This window comes from Megalops cyprinoides, chromosome 5 (genome assembly GCF_013368585.1).
Source record: "Megalops cyprinoides isolate fMegCyp1 chromosome 5, fMegCyp1.pri, whole genome shotgun sequence".
Taxonomy (NCBI): domain Eukaryota; kingdom Metazoa; phylum Chordata; class Actinopteri; order Elopiformes; family Megalopidae; genus Megalops; species Megalops cyprinoides.
The window spans coordinates 35,374,618-35,399,248 of NC_050587.1; the positions used below are offsets into that span (position 1 = coordinate 35,374,618).

The following is a 24,631-nucleotide window of genomic DNA, read 5'->3' on the forward strand; positions in this document are numbered from 1 at the left end:
ACAATTAAACTTCCTCTGACACTTCCAATCATTGAAAAACCTGCACAAAAGGTTCAGGTTCAGACACGTTTTCCTGTCTGTTCTCCTAAAACACCAGTTTTAAAGAGTAAATGCTTGTTTAATCTGACAGCTCATATAAAACACACAGACTGTTGTTTTCTTCATTTGCTGATGTATGTAATTAGCAAGTGAGACGAAATCAAAGAGATTTTCTTTTAAAGCCCAGACACTTGCTCCACTGTACTGATGCACTCCCGAAAGAGAGGAACTGCACGACGCTGAATCACCCCAAAGAGGTTTGGCCGCTGCGGCTCAAGTTTTTCATATTCAAAAAGGGGAAAGAGTGTGGTTTCCCAGGTTTCTCACCTCAGCACTTACTGCAGCCCCCCCCCCCCCCCCCTCTGTCCTTCTCTCTCTCTCTCTCTTTCTCTCCCTCTCTCTGCCTCTCTCTCTCCCTCTCTGTCTCTCTGTCCCTCTCTCGCTCTCCTCTCTCTATGTCTGTTTGCCTCTCTCTCTCCCTCTCTCTCTGCCTCTCTCTCTCCCTCTCTGTCTCTCTCGCTCTCCTCTCTCTATGTCTGTTTGCCTCTCTCTCTCCCTCTCTCTCTGTCCCTCTCTCTCTCTCTGTCTCTCTGTCCCTCTCTCGCTCTCCTCTCTCTATGTCTGTCTGCCTCTCTCTCTCTCCCTCTGTCTCTCTCACTCTTAGTACTAAGGATCGCAATAACGAAACTAACAGTTGCTTGGGTTTACTACATTAACCAGGACGTTGGCAGACTTCTAATACCAGGACCAGCCTAGCCTCCTACATAAAATAAACCATCTGTAACCGTCCTTTTGAAGAATCTCTCATGAATTCACGCATGTGCGGTCCCGGGCTAACCTGTCCTGAACACATCGTACTGTTGCCTTATGTAAGCCATGCACTGTTCTGCAACCCTCCAGCAGCCCCAAACTCCCTTCAATCAATACAACATATGGCTCTACAGAGAAAAGGCCTCTAAAAGATGCTGACAGGTTCTGACATGCTAATATGGTTTCAAAGATTCCTCGCTTTAAGATAGATACAGACAACCTTAAAAACGCCCATTGACCAGACACATCCTAAAAATCAATACATTTCTTTTCAACCACTTCAGTTATGAGTGAACTTTGGAACATGTTATCTTTAGGTCTTTGCCATTCATTCGGAGAGGAAAGTGTTTTTCCCATTAAAAAAATTCACAGAAAAATATGTGGAAAAACTGCCAGTTCTTGTACACATAGCTGTTTAGAGGGTACCCAGGGCAAGTAGCTCACATTAAAAATGACCTTTCAACATCTAAATGAGCTTAAGTTTTGTTTTTTGGGGAAAGGTCAGAGGACAATTGAAAATGGACCCCAGGGACAGTGCCTGGATATACCAAGCACACACCCTGTAAGACTCATTCATTCGCTTGACGTGTCTAACCAAACACTTTCCCTGGGTTTCTGCTGTCTCGTGGAAGCGTCCTGGATGCCATTCGAGGCTGGCTGGCAGGCATTAGCGGCGCCGGCGAGTATCTGTGCCGCACCGTGTACGTCACGCCACAGCGGGTGATGAGATCGCGGTGTACGACTGGGCGACGGCCCCATGTTCAAAAACCACAGCTAATGCTGACTGACGGCAAGCAAGGCTGCGGGCCCCGTGATTGGCCAACAGGCACAGTCACCCTGACTCACCCCCCGCCCCCCTGAACCCGAAGGGTCTCCTTCGGCCAACGCGTTCTCTGGCGTGACGAGGGATAGGGGTCGAGCCTGCGAGTGACCCCGCCGTCGGGATGCGCTGTCGCCAAAACGATGGCGATTTGCAGGTAATGTGTCTCCCTCCCCGGGAAAAGGAGGAGATTAACCAGCAGGCAGGCAAAGGGAGAGGAGGCAGAGGATGTGATTGGGGGGGGGGGGGGGAGCGGAGCGCGGGGCGAACTGCAGGAGGGGAGAGAGCGTGGTAACGAAGTTATGGGGAAGGATTGAAGGATGGGCTTGTTCCTGTCCATGCACGACACGGCCTCCCCCCCGGGGGGTATGGGCCATGGGGTGGGGTGGGGGGGACAAGGCCCGCTCTACGGCTCTGGCTTTTTAAAAAAAGCTCCTCCGGCAAAACGGCGTAATTGAATTTGTGTGATTGGGCTTTTGAGGAGGCACAGAGAAAAGAGTTCCTTTGACGAGGAGCGGAGACAAGGAAGCATTTAAAATCCTTGCGTCCAGCCTCGGATCCCCGCGGTAACGAATCACATGACCGGAGCATCCCCCCCAACCCCCGAGCTAACTCAGAAGCACGATGCACACTGTCCCACGCACAGGATCCACACTATGAGACCCTGGATTTAACATCAAACATCAAAAACCTTTTTTTTTTTTTTTTGAGATGTCAAAGCTTTCTTATGCTTGCATATAGGCTATAGCGCACTCTTCCTTCCACAATTTCATGGCAGTCAAAAGATATTTCTCACTGGGTAAGGTATTCAAGATGAGGATCAAATGACTGCGAGGACTGAATTCTACACCAAGTTACATAACCCGCGGCTGAGCTCAGGTTGTTTGCCGAGGCAGGGGAGGACGCAGAACGTTCATTTCCTGAAAGATATAAACGGCAGTCGATCAGGGAGACGTCTGAGTCGTCGTGAGGAGCGACCAGCATGTTCCTGCCTGGGTCCACAAAGCGAAAATGCCAAAGTAGGTCAGGCGTTTAAGAACAAAGCATGTAAAAACAGATGACCTGTACTCCAACAAGCAACAAAGCACAGAACTTCCCCAAACAGGCACACTGCTGATGGCCTAATCAGCTCCATGTGCTCCCCCTTCCTCTGTCTCAGCCAGCGTTCTGCCATCTAATCAACCCTTACCTTACTGACATGTCTCACTCGGTTACATAAACCACACTCTCACTTAGCCTAGCCTATATACACACACAAACACAAAACACACATCCATCCACACACGCGCGCGCACACACACACACACATCATACATACACACACACATATACACACAAACGCACATCCATCAACACATACACACTCTCTCATGCATGCATGCACACATACACACACACATGCACTCATGTACAAACACTCACACAAACACATATCCATCCCCACACACACACATACACACATATATTATATGTATGTGTATATTTGTGCATATTTGTCTAACATACACACCTAGTTTAACACAAATACACACACACACACACACACACACACACACACACACACACACACACACACACACAGAGTGACAATCAGCCTGGCTCCATCCTTCATGCCCGGCCTCTCTCTCTGCAGAACAATGTCTGCCTCAGTCTCTGACCCAGATTCCAGCAGCGGTCCAGTCCGCCGCGCACACAGCAACTTATTAGTATTATCATTTCTTTATTTCTGCTGCGCTAAGTTAGCATGTTCCACGCTGCAGGCTGAATGACGTTGTGCAATCCACACATCAACCCCCACGCGGGGGCCTTCTCTCCGGTCCGCACAGGGCCGGAACACTCTGGAACACAAAACCCAGCGATGTTCTGATTCCATGGGAACTGAACGCTCCGGAGATTTTCCTACCATGACAGGAAAAACAACGTCTAACACCATGGCTGCTTCTCCGTCACACAGAAACGCAAGCAAGCAGAGCTTATAAGGAGCACAAACGCAGTTTCTCAGCGCAGATACCCACATCTGGCATTGCTTTGAATCTCATATTCATTCTAAATATGCCATGAGAACATATTTACATGTCACATGCTACGTGACCCAGAAAACAAGAAGCTAAAAAAACAGGCAAAGGGAGACATTTTACATTCCTAAAAATCATGATATCAGATCCCACGTCATATTTCAGAAGTGTAGGCTGACTCAGCATTAAACTTCTACTGTCCCCGCACATGTTAAGAGAGGGCAGATTTTGTGATGTGTACACACAGTGGCTTCCGTGCAACAGAGCAGATCGGGGCTCTGCTCATGTGACAGCACAAAGAACACAGCCCCGCCGCTTTCCACCTCTGAGCCAATCCCTGATCTCCCAAGTTCAATACAGTCAGTCAGGCACCAGTAATAGTAAGGGTCAATAAAACAGCCAGTGGTGGTGTTACGCTGCCCACTTGGATCTTCTTTCATTTACACAAGAGTCAAAGCAGGACCTACAGGTCCAGCTTGCCGTCCTTGGGCAGATAGATCAACTCATAGATAAGAGCATAGTTCATTTATTTCTGTTCTTTCCTGAACCTCCTCATGCTGCCGTGTCACTTTCTACACTGTTGTTCCGGCAGCAGTTTATAAATCATGAACAGATCCATGGTTCTGTTTCCTAAACCATCCCTCCCTCAGCAGTACCTCTGTCATTTTTATAGCCAATACATTAGTCATTGAGCTGTTTTCAGATTGTGACTATCTTCTAGGTTATGCTTTGGAAGCCATCACTCCAACAGCAGTTTTTGAAATGTGCAGAGTTCCATGACTGTTCGAGAACTATTACTTCCAACAGCAGCTGTGGGCAGTTCTGAAGCATCACTCTTTCAGTGGCACGGGAGGAGCAGCCGAGGCACAGCCCGGCTTTGTTCTCGTGTTCCCACGGGTACCTTCCTGGGCAGTCACCTGCGCCAGAGCCTAAGCTGAAGCGTTTCTTTTTCCCTCCTCCTGTTTCCCGGGAGGCCGCCGGGCTCAGAGGGCCGTGGCGGGTGCCAAAGAAGTGCTCACCTGCTGCCCCCCCCACACCCCCCCCACCGCCCTCCCTCGGCTGATAGCGCTCTTCAGGAATGGCTACATGCCACGCATTCCGCCAGCTCGCCCGAGCTTCCCCTGCCTGCCCTGCCAAAGAGGGCGGGCCTGTCTCCAGGACAACCCCGGCGCGGGACGGGTCTGTGGGAACCGGCGCGGGGGTGAGGCAGGGGGCTGCCCTAATCTGCTGTCCTGTCTGCGCCACGCTGGGTGAAAGTGTGGACACCAGGGCGCTACAGCGTGAATCTCCTCGTCAGGCTTTTTTTTTTTTTTCAAACACCACAAAGAACCCACAAGCTATTTTAATTTTCCTTTACAAGGTAACAGAAAACAGACAAACATGAACCCAAAACACATACACACACACACACACACACACACACACACACACACACACACACAGACACACACACAGACACACACACTCTCACACACAATAAGATCTCATCTCAGCACCCCTATCATTCTCGTGCCAAAGATGAAAGCCTCTTTCAGCCATGACACACATATCTCCTTCCTCGCAGATCTGCTGTTTCCTCTGGGGTCAAGAGCAGGGCTCGGGGGTCACAGAAGGCCAGCCTCCTGTATAAACACCTGATTCTATAGGCCCCACATTTAGGAGGTGCAGATACTCCCCCCCAGACCCTCCGCTCCAGGCTCGGGCTGTGGCGGTCAGCCCCGACGCTCCTGCCAGCGGCTCTCGCGGCTCGGCCGGGCCCAGCATCCTGTTTCTGGGCTCGGCATTGTTCCCCCAACGACTTCCTGCTCCTGGAGATCATGTGAAAGCCGGCGCAGCTTGAAGTGTAAACACCGCTGAGTGACTCAGGGCTCTCCAGCACCCACAGAAACCAGTCATTGTGTCCACAACAAAGCGCACGGCGTTGCAGGGGGGAAAAAAAGAGAGAGAAAAAGCCGACTGAGGGATCACTGACTTCCGAGGAACAGGGGAGCATGTGAAAGGGGACAAATACACCTCTCTCCCCCTCCCACTCCTGCAGCTGGCAAATGAAACGAGAGGCAAGTGGGCAGAAATCAGGGGCTTATTAAGGCAAAGTTATGGACGGTGTGGCTAATCCGCTGAATGGACTGACGAGAGCCGAACTCGGAGGCTGAGTGGTCGTCAGGTGCGTGAGTGGCCGGCCTCAAACAGACCGCCACACCAGGGGCCGTGTGATGCTGATCAGGTTAAAGGGGCCTCAGGGGTGACGTGCTAATTCAGTTTACTTCCCCAACAAAAAAAATGACTTTCGCTAAAGTACCAAGCGAAGGAGCTTAATGTTATTGTATGTCGCGGGATACGCAACACTTGCCTGCATGCAGGGAGAGGGAGAGAACGAGAGAGTGAGAGAGAACACAAAAGTAGGTCAAGTCACATGACCGGGATCGACTGCAGGCTGGATTAATTTTCTACAGTATGCGGCCATTTACACAACAAATAGTGCTTTTTTTAGGGGACAGGGGCCAGCATTAGGGGGCTTTTTTTTGGTGGGCTGGCGGTCGGACAAAGTCTGTTTTTTTTTTACACACCATGAAACAGCAGAGATGAAAGGAAACGGTGGGTCAGTGCTCTGAGAGATGGTGGTTTCCTCAGCAGGAAACAGGGATGTGGTGGCTGTGGGAATACGATGACGGCAGGAATAGCCCCATGGACAGCCACCCCTCTGTATCCTGCAGGGAGGACGGTCCCGGGGGGACGAGGGGAGAGCATCCAGTCCATCCCAGGTACTGTGCCGTAATGCGCTCTGTTTGTGGACCACGGACACGCACGGCAGTTGTGGTAAAGACACACATGCTGAATTTTTGGTCGCACCACCAAGCGGTTCCGGGAACTTTGCCCCGGTGACACGTTTCTCAGCTCAAATCTGGCAAGAGGTTTGATTAGAATGTCCAGGGAAACTCTTTCGATTGCGCTTTGGGAGGGTTTGTTCGAGCGCGGTCGGCCTTGCGAAGTCAGAAGTACGTGGGTGAGAGTGTGACCGAGAGGCGTGCTGGAGTCCCCGAGACTCCACACACGAGTGCAATTGCGCTGTAACGAGTCACTTCAAAGCACTTCACCCACGACGGCACTCACACAGATAGGCCGAGCTCTTGAAAGCTGGCAGGGCTCCACGGCTATCAGCGAACACCTCCTTTTAGCGCCTCTCACAAGGAAACTCTGTTTGTACTCCAGATTTGTTCCCATGAATACCTGCTAAAAAGGCCAGACACGTCGCATACTGACACAGGTAAATCATTAGCAGGACTGCAGGGAGGCCATGAAATTTCAAACTGAACTAAAATCTCAAAAAATAAAAAAAGTGAAACACACTGCTTTCACTGCATATCAAAACAGTTCACTTAAAGGGCTCAAAATACGGCATTTTCATTTGGTTTTAAGTGAATGTCTCTAAAATTCCTGAAGTGCAGCTCTTGCACTCCCCGTACCTTGTTCAGCCAGCTGAAATCCCAAGCGCATAAACTATCTTCCTAATCACCACCCACTCGTCCAGCATTTCTGCTGAGTCACCTTCGGTGAGAATGACGCACATGCGTGTGCGGCACATGACATGTCTGCGGGAACTTCAGGACGAGGCAGCGCTGCTTGGCTTCACAGTCAAAGCCGACTTAGGTCTGTGTGGGAAAGCGCCAGCCATTTTGCATTCGCTGACAATCTGTGGTAGGAAACCACGTGAAGACGGTTCATTATAGTAGAAACTACTTATTATTGTCAAGACAGGATAATACGTAAAAATGCCTCATATTTATCAATGGTCACATGCTTCTGAAACAACTATTTAAGCATCAAAGGTTGACCAAAGTTTTTTACTTCCTGAGATGCAATCACACAGTGTGATTTGTCTTTTTAGGCGCCAAAGGACAGGAAAACTGCAGGAAAACAGTTTGCAAGTGACAGCAAAACTGTACTTCCTGTGCTGGTATACTGCATATATCTATATCCGTATATACTTAAGATATATATGTAGGGTATATATATATATATATATATATATATAGGGTGTATCTGTAGCAATGATCACCACAAGATAGAAAAAGCGACAATCACAAATCAACAATCACAAATCCGGTCATTTTAGCATTTCATGTTCTTAGTAAAAAGGTTTTTTTTTTAAAAGCCCGAAACGAGTGGCATGGGGAGAGCGGTGGGTGCGGGTTCTGGGTGACTAAGACGCAAGCTTAATGCGGGGTGACGTCCTGTGAAATTCAAATGCCACCGGTCCGGACGGCGCACAGAAAGCGATGTCTGTGATCTGTCACAGTGCCAGGGAATGGAGGCAGGGGCCGGCCTGATCATCCCCCACGTGCAGCTTTACCGAAACCAGTTCTCCCGAAACATACACATCAAACTATTTTTATCCAGTTATTTTTAGAAAGGAGGAGGAGGAGGCAGATATCAAAATAATGCCAAAGTGCCAAAATAACTAAACGATGACAATGGCATGTGACAATGACAATTAGGCAAGAGCATTCATCAGCAGAATGAGTAACACCGCACCGTGGGAAAGGGTTTGGTCTGCGCCAACAGGCCTTTAACAGCCGCCAGCTCGGGACGTCCAACCAAAAGCCTTCCCCGAGTTACGCTTTCAAAAACCTACGAAACCGAGTTCCGGAGTTCCAGAGTTTCAGAGTTCCAGAGTTGCAGATTCCAGGCACCCTGGAGCAGTCCTGTACGGTAGCTAGGCTGTGCCTGATAAAGCAGGGGCGCAAGGCAGCTGGTGAGCGGGGGACCTGGCGTCAGTCATTCAATGGCTCCCTGTGTAAGTGATCAGCTGGCCAGAAGATAAGCATCGGATCAGCTGACAGCTCCCTGATTAGGATCGAACTGTCTGCGCTGCAAGGGGGAACCGAGGAAGATCCCTGTATCGGGGGGGGGGGGGGGGGGGGGCAGAGAGTGAGGCAGAGAGAGGGGGAGAGACAGTAAGGAAGAGAGAGGGAGAGTGAGACGGAGGAAGAGAGAGAGCGAGATGGAGGGGGAAAGAGAGAAGGGGAGAGTGAAGAAAGAGAGAGAGAAAGGGGGAAAGATAGCAAGAGAGGAAAAGAGAAGGAGAGAGTGAGAAAGAAAGGGAGGGAGAGCAAAAGAGGGAGCGAGAGACGGAGAGAGAGGGAGCGAGAGAGAATGAGAGGGAGCGAGAGAGAGAGAGAGAGAGAGAGAGAGAGAGAGAGAGAGAGAGAGAGAGAGCAGGCCTCAGTCTGACATTTAGCGTCTCCGCGGCCTGGAGAGCCCTCTGCCTGATGGGACCCGGGCCTTGAGAAGCTGGCACTGAGCAGCACTTAGCATTTCAAAAGCCTTAGTGTGAACGAAAGGAGCTCGGGTCCCCACTCGACTGCTGATCAAGCACGCCCTCCCTGGACGAACGCTGCCTTTTTTATGGTTCGCCAGCGCAATCCGCACCAAACAGCACCTCTGAAAAGAAGCCCCCCTTAGGTCGTGTGCCGGACTCTTAGGTGGAGAGACGCCCCGCCACATACGTCTTGCGGGAAAGTGGAAGCCGAAAGCTGGAAAAAGCACTCATGAAGAGGACGGTTCCTGGACCCTGCACAGCTCAGCCCTGCGGGCGGATAGCAGGCCTCCTCCCTCCGTTTCCTGGAAATTTTCTGGCACCTGCAGCTGGCACGGGCAGAGATGCCTCCTGCGATGTGCTAACAGGCTGTCCTGTCCTTATCTTGGACATCTTACCGCTTTGATGTCTCTTTTTAAATCTCGGCAGTCCTTCTAGGAAAGCTCATGGTAAAACAGTGCCTGCCAAAGTGTGTGCGTGTGTGCGTGTGTGTGCACAGGCAAGAGGGAAACACTGTACGTGTGTGTTTTGTGCATGAATGTGCATGTGCGTGTGCGTGTATTTACATGTGTGTGTGTATGTGTGTGTGTGCGTCGGCATGCATGTGTGTGCATGTGTGAGTGTGTGCATGAATATGCATGTGCGTGTGTGTGTGTATTTACGGGTGAGTCTGTATGTGTGTGTGTGTGTGTACAGGAATGTCATTGTGTGCTTGTGTGTATGTGTGCATGTGCACTTGCGTGTACGTGTGTGCGTATATACGTGTGTGTGTGTGTGTATGTAAAAGCGTGTGCATGTGTCTATACGCGGGTGACGGCGTGCATGTACGTGTGTGTGTGTCTGGGCGCATGCATGTGCCCGTGCAGGATGTGGGGATGCAGTGAATAATGTAAAAGTTGGAGGATCGGTGGAATCCATACGAACAGGAGACAGCAGAGCCACGCACAGCCGTGCAGAGCTGCACCCCCCTCCCCTCACCCCTCTCTGTGCAGCCAGGCAGAAATATATAGGCCATCTGCACGGCAACACAGAGGAAATAGCTCTGCGCTCAGACGGAGCAGGGAGACGATTAGCCAGCCGACTGGCTGGATTCTCCCTTCCACCCAGAGAGCCGGGGACGTGTTGTACAAAAGCGCGGCAGCTTTTAAAATAAAAAAAAAAAAAAAAAAGCATTAAAAATCCATGAGAGCACGCTCCTATCCGAAAACACGTCCCGGCCGTGGTAGGTGAGCTGAGTGGGGATCAGGGGCGTGGGCGGCAGCGCTTGGGGGAGCGTCAAGGTTACCGCGGGCGGTGGAGGTGTCGAGTTAGCCAGGGTTACGCTGGGGGGGGGGTGCGGACGAAGCGCCACCGAGCACACCTGCGGTGACCTCATCAATGATCCACCCACCTCTCTCCCAGTAACCAATCATTTTAACATGCTCTGTGGGCTACTCCATCCTGACAGGACACACACACAGCAACACCTCTCTCTGAGACAGTGTCATGCACCATTGGTCACTATTTGCACCGGTAACTTTACTAATTCTAGTACGCTTATCATGATCTGCTTCCATAATGTTCATTCTACATCAAATCTACGTAGATCTACCTGTTAGGTCTATTGCAAAGATGCTATAGATTTTATTCCAATTTCAAATCTGAATGCAGCCCTAGGAGAGCAGGGGATGCTGTTCCTGTATTACGCTGCTGGTAAGCCAAGGACACTCGGGGTGAGCCCCAAGGGCTGGGTTCAAAACTGACCGTGTCATTTACTGACAATGACATGAAGCCAGCATCAGTGGAAAACTGGCTTTGCTCTTTGTTAGAGGTGGGCAGGTCACCAAGGGACCTCTTGTATCTGCACTCTTGGCACCTGGCTTTCACCTTGGGTGCCTATGAATTGCTCAGAAAGCATCAAGAGGTTGTGCCTATCTGGCTTCCTGGTGAATTGTGGGACCTGTAGTGTGGAAGACAGCCATGTTAGGCATTCATGTATATTGCATGTGTCTCCCCCCATATTCCCGAGTAGGACCAGCAGCTGCCATTGCAGTGGAGATGAGCTTGATGGAAATTCAACAAATATAGACAACAAATGACGTCCAGGGTGTGTTCTCTCCAAAAACCGGTCAGTAGCTCACCTAAACAAATTAAATTAGAGCTCCATTTCAATTCCTCTAGAAAAAGCATTTTCCGATGAAAGCCAGGATAAGCATGTTGCTGGATGTGCACATCAAAACAACAGCCCTCACAATTCAGATTCATAAATGCTCGGTACGTCCCACCAAACATTTTCCCCAGGTTTTATTTTTTTTCCTCACAGAGCGACCCCTAAGTTTGATTTCAGACACTGTCTGATCAGAGATGGCCTGATCGTGTTCTGCGCTGCGAAGCCGGGGGAGTGACGCGCACCCCCCGTGGGAAACGCCGCTTCCTTTGATCCGATCGGCTCTCGCATTAACATGCAGCACCGTGCTCATCGCTACCGGCAACCAGCCGCGCTCGCCAGGCGGAGGTAGCGGCCGCGCGCATAGTGGGGGTTGATCAGAAGGGGTCCAAGGGAATCCGTAATTGGACGAGAGGTTTCGGCGGCGCCGCCAGGCTAGCTGCGTTTCATAATCAGTGCAAGAGATGATGAAATCCACTCTGCGTACTCCTCACACTGAGTGGTAAAGGAGGTTTAACGCATGGAGAGGGAACCGTGAAAGGACGGCGGGCATGTGGACGTGTTCAGGATTAGAGTGTGTTCCGTTCGGAGGCGAGACTTCAAGCTTGAATGCCGAAACAGACTGACTCATCAGAGGACTCAACAAGCCTTCTCAACACCCCAGCCAATAAGGACTTGTAACTAAAAGGCCATTATAGGTTTACTCTACTACAGCCATGTCAGCCATTTTCCAAGATGGCCACCTTCTAGTTGGACTCAGATACATAACACTGGTATTGAGAGATACACATTCATTGCTCCCAGACCCAGAGGAATGGCTGTCTAGCCTGCTTTTTGGAGTCACTAGAAAAACTCACTTACCACCTCTTGCTCTTGCCTGTGGCCTAACCAAAGATATCTACCTTGAAGACCTTTTCACCACACTTCTCTGGAGACCAACATTTTTACTGCCTCTAGAGATGCACATATTCACCACTCCAGCAGATCAGCACCTCTGAGTAACTTCATACTACAACAGACTATCCACTGCATTTAAAACACGCGTCTACAATAATCAATATGAAGCCTCTTGTTACTGCACCACAGAGACTGTGAAAAATAATTTTGTGTCAGTTTTGAAATTCCTTTGATTAAATATTAATTTAATGGTTATTAATATTGACGAACAGGGTTTTATGAAGAGGTCTGTCATGCCTCGACCAAGCCCGCCTCTACAGGAGACTGGTTTCTCTTAACTGGCACTTAATTAGCAAGACTTCACAGGGGCTGCAGTTCATATGGGCCCAATTTGGCTCACAATAAAGTCTGGAATGACTCAACCTGTAATGTAATGGGAGTCTCCTTCATTTAATGTGCCACCACTGGGAATGTTTGAAGATGCTGGAAACAAACGGTGAGGGCAACAGAAAGAGAAAGAGAGAGAGAAGAAAAGAAAAAAAAAACACAAAATCAAAGGAGAGACCCTTAAATTCCAGCGAATTTCTCCAGATGTCTCAGAAATATTCGCTGAAGTGCTCCAGATGTGCTTACTCCTTTTCCCCTCTGGCGCTATGCTCCAGGACTTCCTCTCTCCACACCTCTTTCCTTCCCTTCCTGTACCCCCCCCCCCCCCCCCCCCACAACCCCGTCCCTCAAAACCCCCCACCCCCAAACACACACACCCCTGCCTCCAGCCCCGTGGGGTACTTTCTCCACCCACTCCTTTTATTGGAGTATCCCCTTCTCAGACACACAAACACACACACAAGCGAATGTCCAAGTTCACTTGCCCCCAAGGTTCTCCGGCATCTTGCAAGATCCTGTCATAAACACCCCGAGCTCTGTCTCACTGACAAACACAGGGGGGAGAGAGACACAGACAGAGAGAGAAAGAGGCTGATACTATTACTCCCATTATCATTTTTATTGTCAAAGCTGCATATTGCTGCAAGCACAACATTTGGCCTTTGAGTATTGTAAGAAACGCATGTTGTTCTTCTCATATTAATGACTACGGATTCTCATAATCTGCCTTGGCAACATTTCTATGCCTAGGCTTTGCAGCACATCTGAGATTGTACATCGGGGCTATAGGAAAGCCTCACCCCCTTCTGAGCCAACTGAGCCAAAACCGAACCCCAAACCCGCCACCTCACCCCTTCACAACGCCACCGAAATTCTTTCTGTTTTTGTTTTTGCAGCTCCAGCCCACCTCCCACCTGCAGACTGCCCCCCTTTTCCACAATGAAAGACCTCTCCGTGACCTCTGACCTTCCCAGACAGAACACGCCAAAAGAAAAGAAAAAAAAAAACCTGCCTAAACGCTCGAACGAATCTGAAATGTGTTTTTCTTTTTCCTTTTTTTTGAAACTGTATTTTTTTCCCCTCTCTTTCTCCCCTGATCTCAGATGGTATCTCCTGGCACCATTCCCTTCTCGGGTTTCAGACGGAGAGAGACGAAACGCTCCTAACATGACACTTGAACTTGTCAGTGCAGTTCCCGTAGACAGGGGAGGAATGCGCCCCGCATGGTATGTGGGGCGCTGATGACACAGGCATGACTGGAGTCGGACCGAAAAAGCCTGCACTCCCCACCCCGCCCCCCAACCGCTCATATCCACGCCCCTCTCTCCTGGGCCGCAGCGAGAGAGACAGAGAGAGGACCGGGCCTCCGAATCTGCGCCTGTTCCCGAAACGCCGGGGCTTCCTCTCCTTTGAAAGTGAACAGAAACCGAGCCGGGCTGCAGTCAGCTTTCGGGGAAGTGGGAACGGAATAGGCCCCTGCAACATTTGGGCAGGGGATTTATTCAGACAGCTGCTGGAGTCACAAGACTCTATTTTCCTTCAAAACAGAAAGGAAGAAAAAAAGACATGAAGAAGACAAACACTGACACCTCAGCAAGAAACGGACAGAGAGAAAGACAAGCAGCATTCTCCGCGAGGCCGAAACAGAGGGAGAAACGCTCAAAGACCACCTAACGCTGCAGATCAAAGTCCCTGTCCTACAGGGCCTATGGCGTTTTCTGAAGATGCTACAGCTTCCTTCCTCCAGGCAAAACAAAAAAAATTGGTAGCTATTTGCGATGTAAATAATTTAGTTCAATATTCGTTTAACCCCTTATAAATGTTAACGAGCGCTCAGCTGACCTCACACTTTCAGAAATAATTTTAAAAAATGAATGCTGACCTTATTGTCTTTGTGAATTTAGAGATAGTGTACTTTACTAACTATGGGTTGACCAATAGACAATAAGGAGGAGAACAGAACATTAGTTTTTCCCCGTTCATGTCTTCATGGGTTAAAAAATACTTTTGCTTGTTTTTTTCCTATTTGTCAAGTGTTACCAAACAGACAGGCATTAACGAGTACCTGAATACCTGGAAACTCATTAGGATCCCTAATAACCACTGCCTCTCAGGGGGTCACCTGACCACTCACTGAGGAGGCTGCCATCAGGATCGAGCCATCCACTCACAGATGTAGAGGCAAGAGGCACACGAGAGGGTGATCAATAGGCTTAAGAGGATAAGCCCATCTCAACAGCCACTTACTGCTCTGTCTCCGCCGCCTGCAGTCACACAAGTGACAGGAGGGTGCAGGGACTCACAAGGGCCGGAGCTGAAACCCCTGGCCCTGGACGATAAGCTCAGACTTGGCAAGCTTGTGGCAAAACAAAAACCCCCTCCGCCCCCTCACCCCGTGCTGTCTGTGTTGTGGAGGTGGATGTTATTTTGCAGGTAAGACCCTTACTCACTCTCTTCCCCGCCTCTGCCTGGAAAGAATCTGAAACCAGACGTCTCCCGGCGCAATATTTCACCCCAGGTAACGAAGCCTTCAACTTCACTCCCTGGGGGGGGGTGAACTGGGGCGGAAGCGGGAACGAGTTTGGGCTGGAAGCACCCAAACTTCACTAAATCATCCTGTTCTCAGGTCAGCGAGCTAGGAAAACAAACCCTGGATGTGTGCCGCTTGCAGTGCCTGCGACTACTTCGCTGACTGTTTCACCCTCTTGTGTCCCTAGTGGTGATGTGCCATAACTACAGGAGCCACTAGTTCACCCTCTGTTTGGCTGAGTTTTTTTCCAGTCACAGGCAGGAAAATACACCCCATATAGTGAACATCCGACACTTTCAGCCTCCGTAAGACTACTGCTGGCCAGACAAGGCCACAAATTACGGAAACAAACATCAAAATTCAGACTCGGCTTATTCAGTCAGAAAAAGTCCTGCGTTTCACAGGCACGAGACCTGTTTTTTTTCCTCTCAATCATGTTTTCACTATCTAAAGTGTCCTACTAATCCCCCGCTTTATCATCTTTCCAGATACCTTTTCAGTCATCTATGTAATGGATCCGGCTTATCTGGGTGGCGATCGAGACCCCTTAATCTCGCCGGTGTGTTTAAGCTCTCCGGTCGAAGGCAGGACATGATTAGACACAGATCCGCTCGCTCACACACACATCTCCGCAAACCGCTGTGTAATGCAAACAGTCGCCTTCCCGCGCACTGCCGTCTGGGCCGCTCGGGCCCCGGACTCAATCCTCTCCAACCCCGTCGCCGTTCGGATAACTTTGAACAACGAATTTCAACAGGTGCCACATTTTTCCATTATTTACACAACCCACGTCTTGAGATTCAGCACCTGCAGGAGTCAGGGGGAAGGAAAAAAAAGAGGGAAAAAAAGCCAGACCTGCACAAATTTGCTATTCAAATCTGAGGGCTGCAAACTCATTATGATTCAATCCTGGCAACGCATTACCGTGGTGAATGGGCAGACGAGGTTCGTTAACGGGGTGCTCTCCGGGTCTGTCAATGCGGGAACACAAACCAAGGTGAGGGGGACAGGAATGAGACGTTTGTGTGTGATACCCACCCCCCGCTGGCCCCCACCTCCTTGTGCTGGAACACCTGGATGGCTAATCTCCCCCTCCCCACCCCTCTGCGCCTCCCCCAAACCCTCAGGGTGGATCTCCACACAGGTGAACACTGTCCGATTGGGTGGAGGTATTACAGACTTAAAGACAGTATTAATGTCACAGGGTTTGAAGCTGCAAACCGCCGCAAGGGGTGAAGTCTGAGTCCACACCGCCAAAGGCAGGGAGGTGACGGCCCCACCCTGTCGAGGCGGGCGAGAAGCAGAGGGCACGGCCGCTGCCAGCCCGGAGCTCGGCGTACAGCGAGGGCGTCTAATGTGGTTTCTGTTTCGCTCCAAAAAATAACAACAAAAGCAATCAGTCACGGTTTGACTGAAAGAGGAAATCCGAACGTGGAGGGGGGGGGGAGACACAGTCAAAACCAAACCTGCGCGGTGCCAGAAAGTTAACCGAAATGCAGACGTTGGCACTCACACCTAACATCTAGCGGGCAGAGAGGGAGGTGATTGGTCGAGGCACTCTGCCGCTGAGAGCCAATAGGGATGAGGACGGGAGCAGGAGGGCAGGATGTGAGGCGCGGGCGGCGAAACGAGGCCGTTTCACACCCCCGTACCGCGGTGTTGACAGCATCGAGGTGTCGCCTCGGCGACGGCAGGCTCGGCGCAGGAAAGCAAAGTCGGGAGGAACACCCCGCAGTGCGAGTAGGCCCACGCCCATGCCCACGCCCCCCCCCCCAACCTCCACCCACTTCCTGCCCCCCCCCCCCCCCCCACCCCCACCCCCACCACCCCTCCGCAGGAGCGAGCGGCTCTGCCACAGAGTTTCTGGGGCGCCCGGCACCAGCGCTTTCTCTCCCGCACGCCTCCTTCTCTGACGCCTCCAGAGGTGACAGACATAGTGGCACCGTTTGGGGAGTCACACACCATCGAAAGGAGGCGCGCTTCAGGGACACAGCCGTGCGTGACCCGTTACACTGGGGACATCAGGCACTACACTGACCAGACTGTCACCGCGCAGGACCAGAGAGAGAACTTCAGAAGCTCCAGAGAAGGGAGAGTTCGCATACGAGGTCAGAGAATGGCCTATCCATTTCCAGTCACGTGAGGTATATGATCAAACACGTGTGTTCCTCCATAGAGGAAAGGTCTATCAATAACACCTCTTACTACTCCAGCTTTCACTGATTAAAACAGAGTTCAGCCTGGTTCATGACAATGGGCCTGGATCATTCAGACACACAACCTGGATTTCAGATATACATGGACTTGAAACACCTGTAATGTTTTCTAAGTATTTTACATTAGATTACTGTCATTTAGCAGATGCTTTTATCCAGGGCAACTCACATAGGTTACAGAGTTTGCATGTTATCCATTTAAACAGCTGGATATTTACAGGCAATTCTGAGCAGCTTCCCCAATAGGCGCCCCAGCGGGGGAATCGAACCAGCAACCTTTCAGTTACGAGCCCTGCTCCCTGCCACTGTGTCACTTTGTATTGATATGTCCAGATAACATATATTCAATACTGGTCTAATAAAGGAAGTGCACAGAGAGCTGAGAGCAGGAGCACAGAGACCCAGAGTCCTTGATCGCGGCACATACGACAGAGCCTGACGGAGACGCACGCGGGCATCACCTCGTTTCGGGCCCGCGCCCCGGCCGCCGCACCGTCCCGGGCCTAGAGGGCAGCCTGACCTTCCCCTCAGCTCGAATTGCGGCTGGAATCGGGAGAGGACTGGTCCCCCGGGCGCTCTGCTCACTTCAAAAGCACTAACGCAACGCGCGCGGATTACACACACACACACACACACACACACACACACACACACACTCACTCACTCCCACAAAGCCCTCACTCTTGGGAGAGTGAGAACATCTTAAGAGCGAGCGTTCAGACACGCTGCGCTGCTGCGGACTACCAAAGCACGCCCGCCCTTCCAGCAGCTCCACGGGAATTACGCGAGGAATGAAATCACTCCAACAGATTCTTTCATCGCATCACACTCTTAAAGGACACCTAGCACCACTCCCAAAATGAGACTCCAAAATAAAGACCAACGGCAATCACTCCAATTCTATATTTGCTTATCTGTCAGTTAAATCTACTGTATGTTTTCCGAGAAAGATTACTTAATATTTGAACATAAATCCCATGGGACACTGACATTCCATGCACGCACAAAGTCTGTGGCCCTTATAAAGAACATTTATAAATGCACGCACATCCAACCAAACATTACCACTGAATTTATTTTCCAGCAACACTGCAATTTCAGCTCATAAAACAAACATGCTTATGAAAAAAGAGGCTAAGAATTCAAGTGCATTTTACCAGCTATCCTTGTTCACAGCACTGCGTGGCTAAGGAGCCTACAACCCTGAAGCAGAATCGTTTCAAGATACAACATGCTAGGGGTCAAAGTTCACAGTGCAAAGTGCGCCCTACCCTTTATCGAGAAAAGGCAATACGGCTTGCGTAGAGCTCAAAATACAAATAATTAACAATGCCTGCAGGACGAGCAGCAGCATGACGAGAAAGTGTCCTCCGGACTTACAGGATTCGTGTCAAAGTAAAATCACCTTGTGTTGCCCTTGAGTGGTGAGGATGCGCACGGCTCACAGCTAAGAAAAGGATCCGTGCCTGAAACATCTTACCAGCGCATAAATGCTTAATGTACACTCGGAGACATATTTTTAAGAGCGGCCGTCTGGATTTCGAGTAACAGCGGCTAACTTTAGAAAAATGCGCCTGGTCCTTTTCGCGGCTCCGTGCGCAACCACACTTCTCTCTGCTGTCCTTCCAGAGCATTTGCTCCTGAAGGAGGCGATGAGGTCATGACGGGGGTTTGGGGGGGTGGGGCACGTTGCCTTTGATTTGGAGGAGGTAGGAGTCTGGGTGAGGGGTGTTGGGGGGTAAGGAAAAGCCGCGCTGTCACTTTAAGCCATTAACTTTCTCTATAAACCTTCGCCAATAAAAATGACAGCTGCAGACCTTCTCAAAGGGGCCATGCATGACTTTAGAAAAACAAAAGTGCCGTGCTGTAAACCCGGCTCCTTCCTTTACAGCGGAGACGCCTGACCCAGCCCTCTCTCACATCCCCAACATCACCGTTGTTCCAGATTTACCCTCTCCCTGCCCAAGAGTCCAAGATTACTGCAACAGGAGGCAACCCCCTCACCCGCCCCGCCCCCACTGAAGTTCATGGTCTTTAATGAGAAACGGAGGTTCGCATTGTAATGGGGGGGCGGGGGGGGGGGGGGGGGGGGGGGTTTCACCTCCTGTTGCTCTGGAACTGCGGTGTTTACCCACAATAAAGGAAGCTTCAGGAATTCAGCGGCAGCCCAGGAATGACACAAACGCACGCACAAAAAAACAAAAACAACCCCCCCCCAACAAAAAAAAGAGCAGCGGGAACACCTCAAAGGAATGACCATTCAATAAAACAGCTCTTCAGCACGGCAAACTCTTCATTACAAATGCAGCGCAGTTTTTTTTTTTTGTTTTTTTTTTGTGGGGTGATGAAATTTCAATTTACTTAGGATTCCCCAGCCCTATCAAAGCCAGCCTTCTCAGCTGAATAGTAATGATGGTAATAAAGAAAAAAAAAAAAACAGCAGTTCCTTGCTGGTTTTAAAAATAAAAACATATGGCTTCTCTGTTAACACACTTCTCTGGTCCTGCTATTCCCACTGGTTCCATTAGAGAGCGAGCGCAGCAATGATGCTGGCTGGCAGCGGTTTCATCGCTCTCTCAGACGGAGGGATGCGGGATGCGGGATGCTGCGCGCCATGGAAACGCACTGCCGCTTGCTCAGGAGCGCTTAGCGCGGCCCCGCACCTCCCGGCTCCGTACGGGTACTTACAAAAAGGGGCTTTTTTCGTAAATACAGGGGGGCCTGGGGGGCGCTCGTTCACAGCTCCGCCCGTGTGAAAGAGGAACGCACTGGCAAGGCAGAGGTCCTCGAGGTCTGACCGAAGCTCTTCCCTCAACGAGAACGAGGACCGTGCTGCTCTTTGACCACTGAGACGGAGAGGTTTTACCCAGTGCAGATCACACAAATCCAGGCTTCTTTGTAAAGTGTGCATGCCACGCCAAAGAGAACTGATACAGTCTGCAACAACATCACTCTATGTACTTAGTAGATCCCCTCTATCAGGGCAACTAACACTGCTTTCCATCACCCATACAGCTGGATATAAACAGAGCCAATTGATGTTAAGTGCCTTGCTCCAAGGGGTGCTGCGCCCCGCTCTGGATCTGAACCTGCAGGCCACTGGTTTCCAACCACTTCCCTCACACCCACCCCCAAATACACCAATCACGTAAACCGTTGTGGATTCTGTCCATAAAGGTCTGGAAGTCTAACTTCCGAACAGCGCGCAATGCAGCGCGGTTTGCAGCCACTCCTTTGGCCTGCGTGCGCTGGTCTTCTTGACCGATTCGGGAATCAGCGCACTGGGCAGCCAGGGTGAGGATGTGGTCTCGTTAAAAGCTGCGGCGTTCTAACATCGCAATTCTGATTCGGTGGAGAAAACGGCTGATAAAAATCTCTGCTTACATTCTGATCACATGCCATTTTTATCTCCAACAAAAAAAAAAAGAGAGAGAGAGAGAGAGAGAGAGACAGAGGACGTTAACTGAGTGCCGAGTGATTGCTGTTGTGGTTTTTACATCCTCTTAACAAACCGCCTAAGTTTATTCAATTCGCTCTCCCCCCCGTTCTCGTCTGACACTGAGGAATTACTTAAACGCTAGCCAACGTTACACACAGCTAGCATTAAAAAAAGTGACAGGGTGAGGGAGCAGCATAGCACTGAGGACCCGCAAAAGCAGAGGAGTGTGTTTCTTTCAGGAGGGGCAGAGGGTGACGCCCTTGTCTCTGACGGCCGTCTGTCCGTCCTCTCTTGCCACAGACAGGCAGGTGCTCGGACTGGCCACGTTAAGACCTCTGCGGCGTCGCCGGACCAGGCGGCAAACAGACAGACCTGCATAGATCCCAGCATTCCTTGCGCCTCACACCTCCACATACCACAGCATTGATATGTGTCAAGGTGTAACATGACTCCTTTGTGGAAAAAGAGCGGCAGACACAATAACAAGCCTGCCTGCAGTTTTAGAATATTTCTTTTTTGGAGGGTTTTTTTTTTTTGGGGGGGGGGGGGGGGGGGGGGTTCTTGCTGTTCTGTTTGGTTAAAGCTGAGGAGCAGTCACATAAGGCAGTTTGCAAACCCCCCCCCCAACCCCCCCCCCAATTCTAAATGAAAAGGCAGTGAGTACTAGGTCTTGACTGCCCAACACACTTCAACTCCATATTCTTCCCGAGCGTCTGCTCAAGAGCTCTCATTGTTCCTGGCTTTGAGTGTTTAAGCACTCTTGAACGTGTCGGGATAAAAGTCAAAGAGAGCTCAGCCATATATTCTAAATCGGAGGCAGACACATTGTATTCATCTGAACTTTAATTGAACGTGTTTTTTTCCTGCTCCACCAAGAATGGGAAACGGACCAAGTTTCTAAGAACCTGTGAAGCACGCACAATTCTAGACCAGACCGGGTGTTTGCAAAGCAATATATTCTTACTGATAACAATAATAATTGATGTTAAAGATCTACCCTCGTACGTGACTCAATGCAAACATTTCGCGAGATGGAAAACATTCAAACTGACGCTATCACGAGATCAACTGATCTGCTTTCCTTTAACAAAGCTTTATGTAAAAAATTTAAAAATTGTTTAACACCACTTTTCTCCTATTACACACCTCCGGTCCCACCCCCGACCCCAACTCGTGGTAACGTTTGAAGCGAGATTTCAATGTTGCCCTAACCGATCTCGTCACCTCTGCAGCACCAACCGCGGATAATATAAATAAACAGTATCCTAATTTGATGCAAAACAAAAACAAAAATATGGTGTGTCTCGTGCACGGGCTCGGGACATAACCAAACGAAATTTTAAAATAAAATAAAACTTGACCAGAGCAAAAGAGGGGACCTGAATCCTCGTCAGCAGAACACATAAACCTCGAAAGTCATAATAATTTGCAGCCTCCCTGCGTGTGCTTTCACTTTTTCTTATGGTCTCTTCTCCAGGCGACTGTCACTATCTGTCACAACTTTTACCCCCGGTTCGCAATCCAACCACCTCTTGCGACCAAACCCAAACCACCAGGTCTTAGCTAGCGTTACTGGAAAAGCAGGCAGGGGACAGACAGGCGGGTTACAAATAATATCAGTCAGGCGGCCGGACTTTCTTCGCCGTGTCGAAAGTGGTAAGGCAGGTCGACGGTCGCTGGTGTACTACGGCTGATGAGGAAAAAGGTATAAAGTTTATATTTCTGCAAATGGGAATATGCATCGCTAAGCGTTGACACAAACCATTCTATATAACGCCAGCGTGTGCTATAAATCTGTAATTTCGTTTGCTGAAGTATGGTGCGATACGGATATGGAGATTCAGCCTACAATATGCAATAATGGACCACATGTCCCACTTATGTCCAGTTTAATAACATTTTATTTTATTCCACTGTTTATATCAAAACCTATAAGCGGACCGAAGTTGTGTATTCCTGCATCTCAGAAACGATAACTGCTGCGATTGGTAAAATAAAATTAACAGCTCCGAATATTGACGCGCGAGAACATTCAGTTTAAATTAGATTTAAATGGTTCGCGGAGCTGATATAATTATATTCGCTTCAAATGGTCCAGTCAAACAGTTGGTATTTTATAGCTAACTTTGAACATGTTAGTGCGTAAATAATGTAACATAAAAATGTGTTCCTTAAAAAAAACGAACTGTCACATTGTAATCAGACCTATCTTGTCACCAGCTCCGATAACACCGAAAAGGAGGCGAGTGCATGTGCTACCTATTTGACAAGCCTGTCGCCACTTAAGTTTTGTTTTCAATAATTTCATTACATACACGGTGTGCAAACAAACATCACGTATGAATAATACGCCTAAACCCCCCTCTCTGAGTTTATTTTCGACAGCTGAATAGACTGTTTTTCGATCGCGGCAAAAGAAAAAAAAACACAACTACGGATAGCTAGTTGGCTAAATCATTTTTCACAGCCGGTGGCAAGCGTGTCAATCTTAACGTTGACGACTCGCCGCGATATCAAACCCTAAACAGTGATCATAAACACATTTTCACGAGAGAACTTACCCAGTGACAAGAAAGGTTTGGTCTCCATGTCTGGTGGGTTAGCTCATGCCAGCTGATGCGAACGTGTTTTTCTGAGTTTTCAAGACGAGGACGAGGTGCTATTCTCGGAGGCGGACGAGACGGATCCAGAGAGCAAAAAGTGACAGTCTTAAACGCCGCGATCTGTCGTGTCAAAATTCACTTAACGTAACTAAGCTGGCTACTTCTGTCTGTTCGGCTTCTCTCTTCGCTCGCTCTCCCCCTCGCGCTCTCTCTCTCCATCCACTACACCAACTACTGGAAAGGCACTGCAAAGGGGACCCTCCGAGGGGGGACTCCCACTGGCACAAGCGTTCCAGCAATGACACACACACACACACATACACACACGCATAAACGGAAGAATTAGTTTTTTTTTTTTACGCTCGTGTACCTGGAGGGAACGCCAATGCACAAACCCTGTCTAAACGTTAATTAAAACGTAGGCTATTTATTGACGGAATCGTTTAATGATCGTATATACATACTCTGGAGCTCGTATTTACTTTAAATGCAAAGGTTCTTATTACGATAAAGTAGCATGTTAGAACATGAAGTCCAACATTCAAGGGGCATGCTTTCAATACTATATATTCGAAGTGCTTCAAGCGCAAGGGCATACATGTCAATTGTATGTCATGTAAATTTGATAATGTTAAACATGGCTATCGTACTTTATATTAAAAAATAAAGTATTCTTATGATCTGATAAATGCATTTAACCAAGCAATGGATGCAACATGCTTTCGACTTAATAATGTATTATTTGTTATCCTACTCAGATGTAATTATGAATCACAAATGAAAGGTATATAAAAAGCCCCTTAGATCCTCAAAATGAATATTGCGTTCAAAATACTGTATCTCTCAATATAACGGTAATTTCCCTCTTAAGTGGTTCTCAAAAGAACGTCATGCATTTTTCATGATAAGTATTAAAACAAATAAAAAATCAGTAGAATATTTCGTTAAAACTAGTATTTCGTTCAAGCTTAAATAAAACTGGTATCACTTGCTCTGTCCATATCCGTCATTAATTTTGGAGACAGCAAAGATGTTCTGTCATCAATAATATAGTAAAAAAGCTCAACATCATTATGCACTTAAAGGGGCTTCTTCAGTATACAAGTAATTGGATGGGCTCGTGTTGTAGATGCCAGTTCGACCCACACAATGTCATTAGCACATATGCAGTAGATTGTTAGCAATACTGTCATTTCTAAGTTTAACATAATTGGGCACCATGCGTTCTTAGTCTGTACTGACTGTGCACAAAATTGCATTTCAGCTGGCAAAACGGCTGTTGAGTAGGTAGCATCTGGTTGTCAAACACAAAATCCACTTTGGTTAAAATCCCTGTGACTAAAAAAGTGTGTTTCTTTTATAGAAAAATAAATAAATAAATAGATGTAAGGGGGCTATATTTCACAAAACGG

The 24,631-nt window shown here is 49.1% G+C and overlaps 1 protein-coding gene across 2 annotated transcripts in view; it reads right to left on the reverse strand.

Annotated features, from left to right (window-relative positions):
- LOC118777518 (retinoic acid receptor RXR-alpha-A-like) overlaps window positions 1-23,423 on the reverse strand; it is a 105,433-nt gene extending 82,010 nt beyond the window's left edge. For both annotated transcript variants that reach the window (XM_036528536.1, XM_036528535.1), the window contains exon 1: window positions 23,178-23,423. In XM_036528536.1, coding sequence (XP_036384429.1) covers window positions 23,178-23,205 — 28 coding nt within the window. In that variant the 5' untranslated portion in view covers window positions 23,206-23,423. The remainder of the gene's footprint in view (window positions 1-23,177) is intronic.
- Window positions 23,424-24,631: the final 1,208 nt, after the last annotated feature.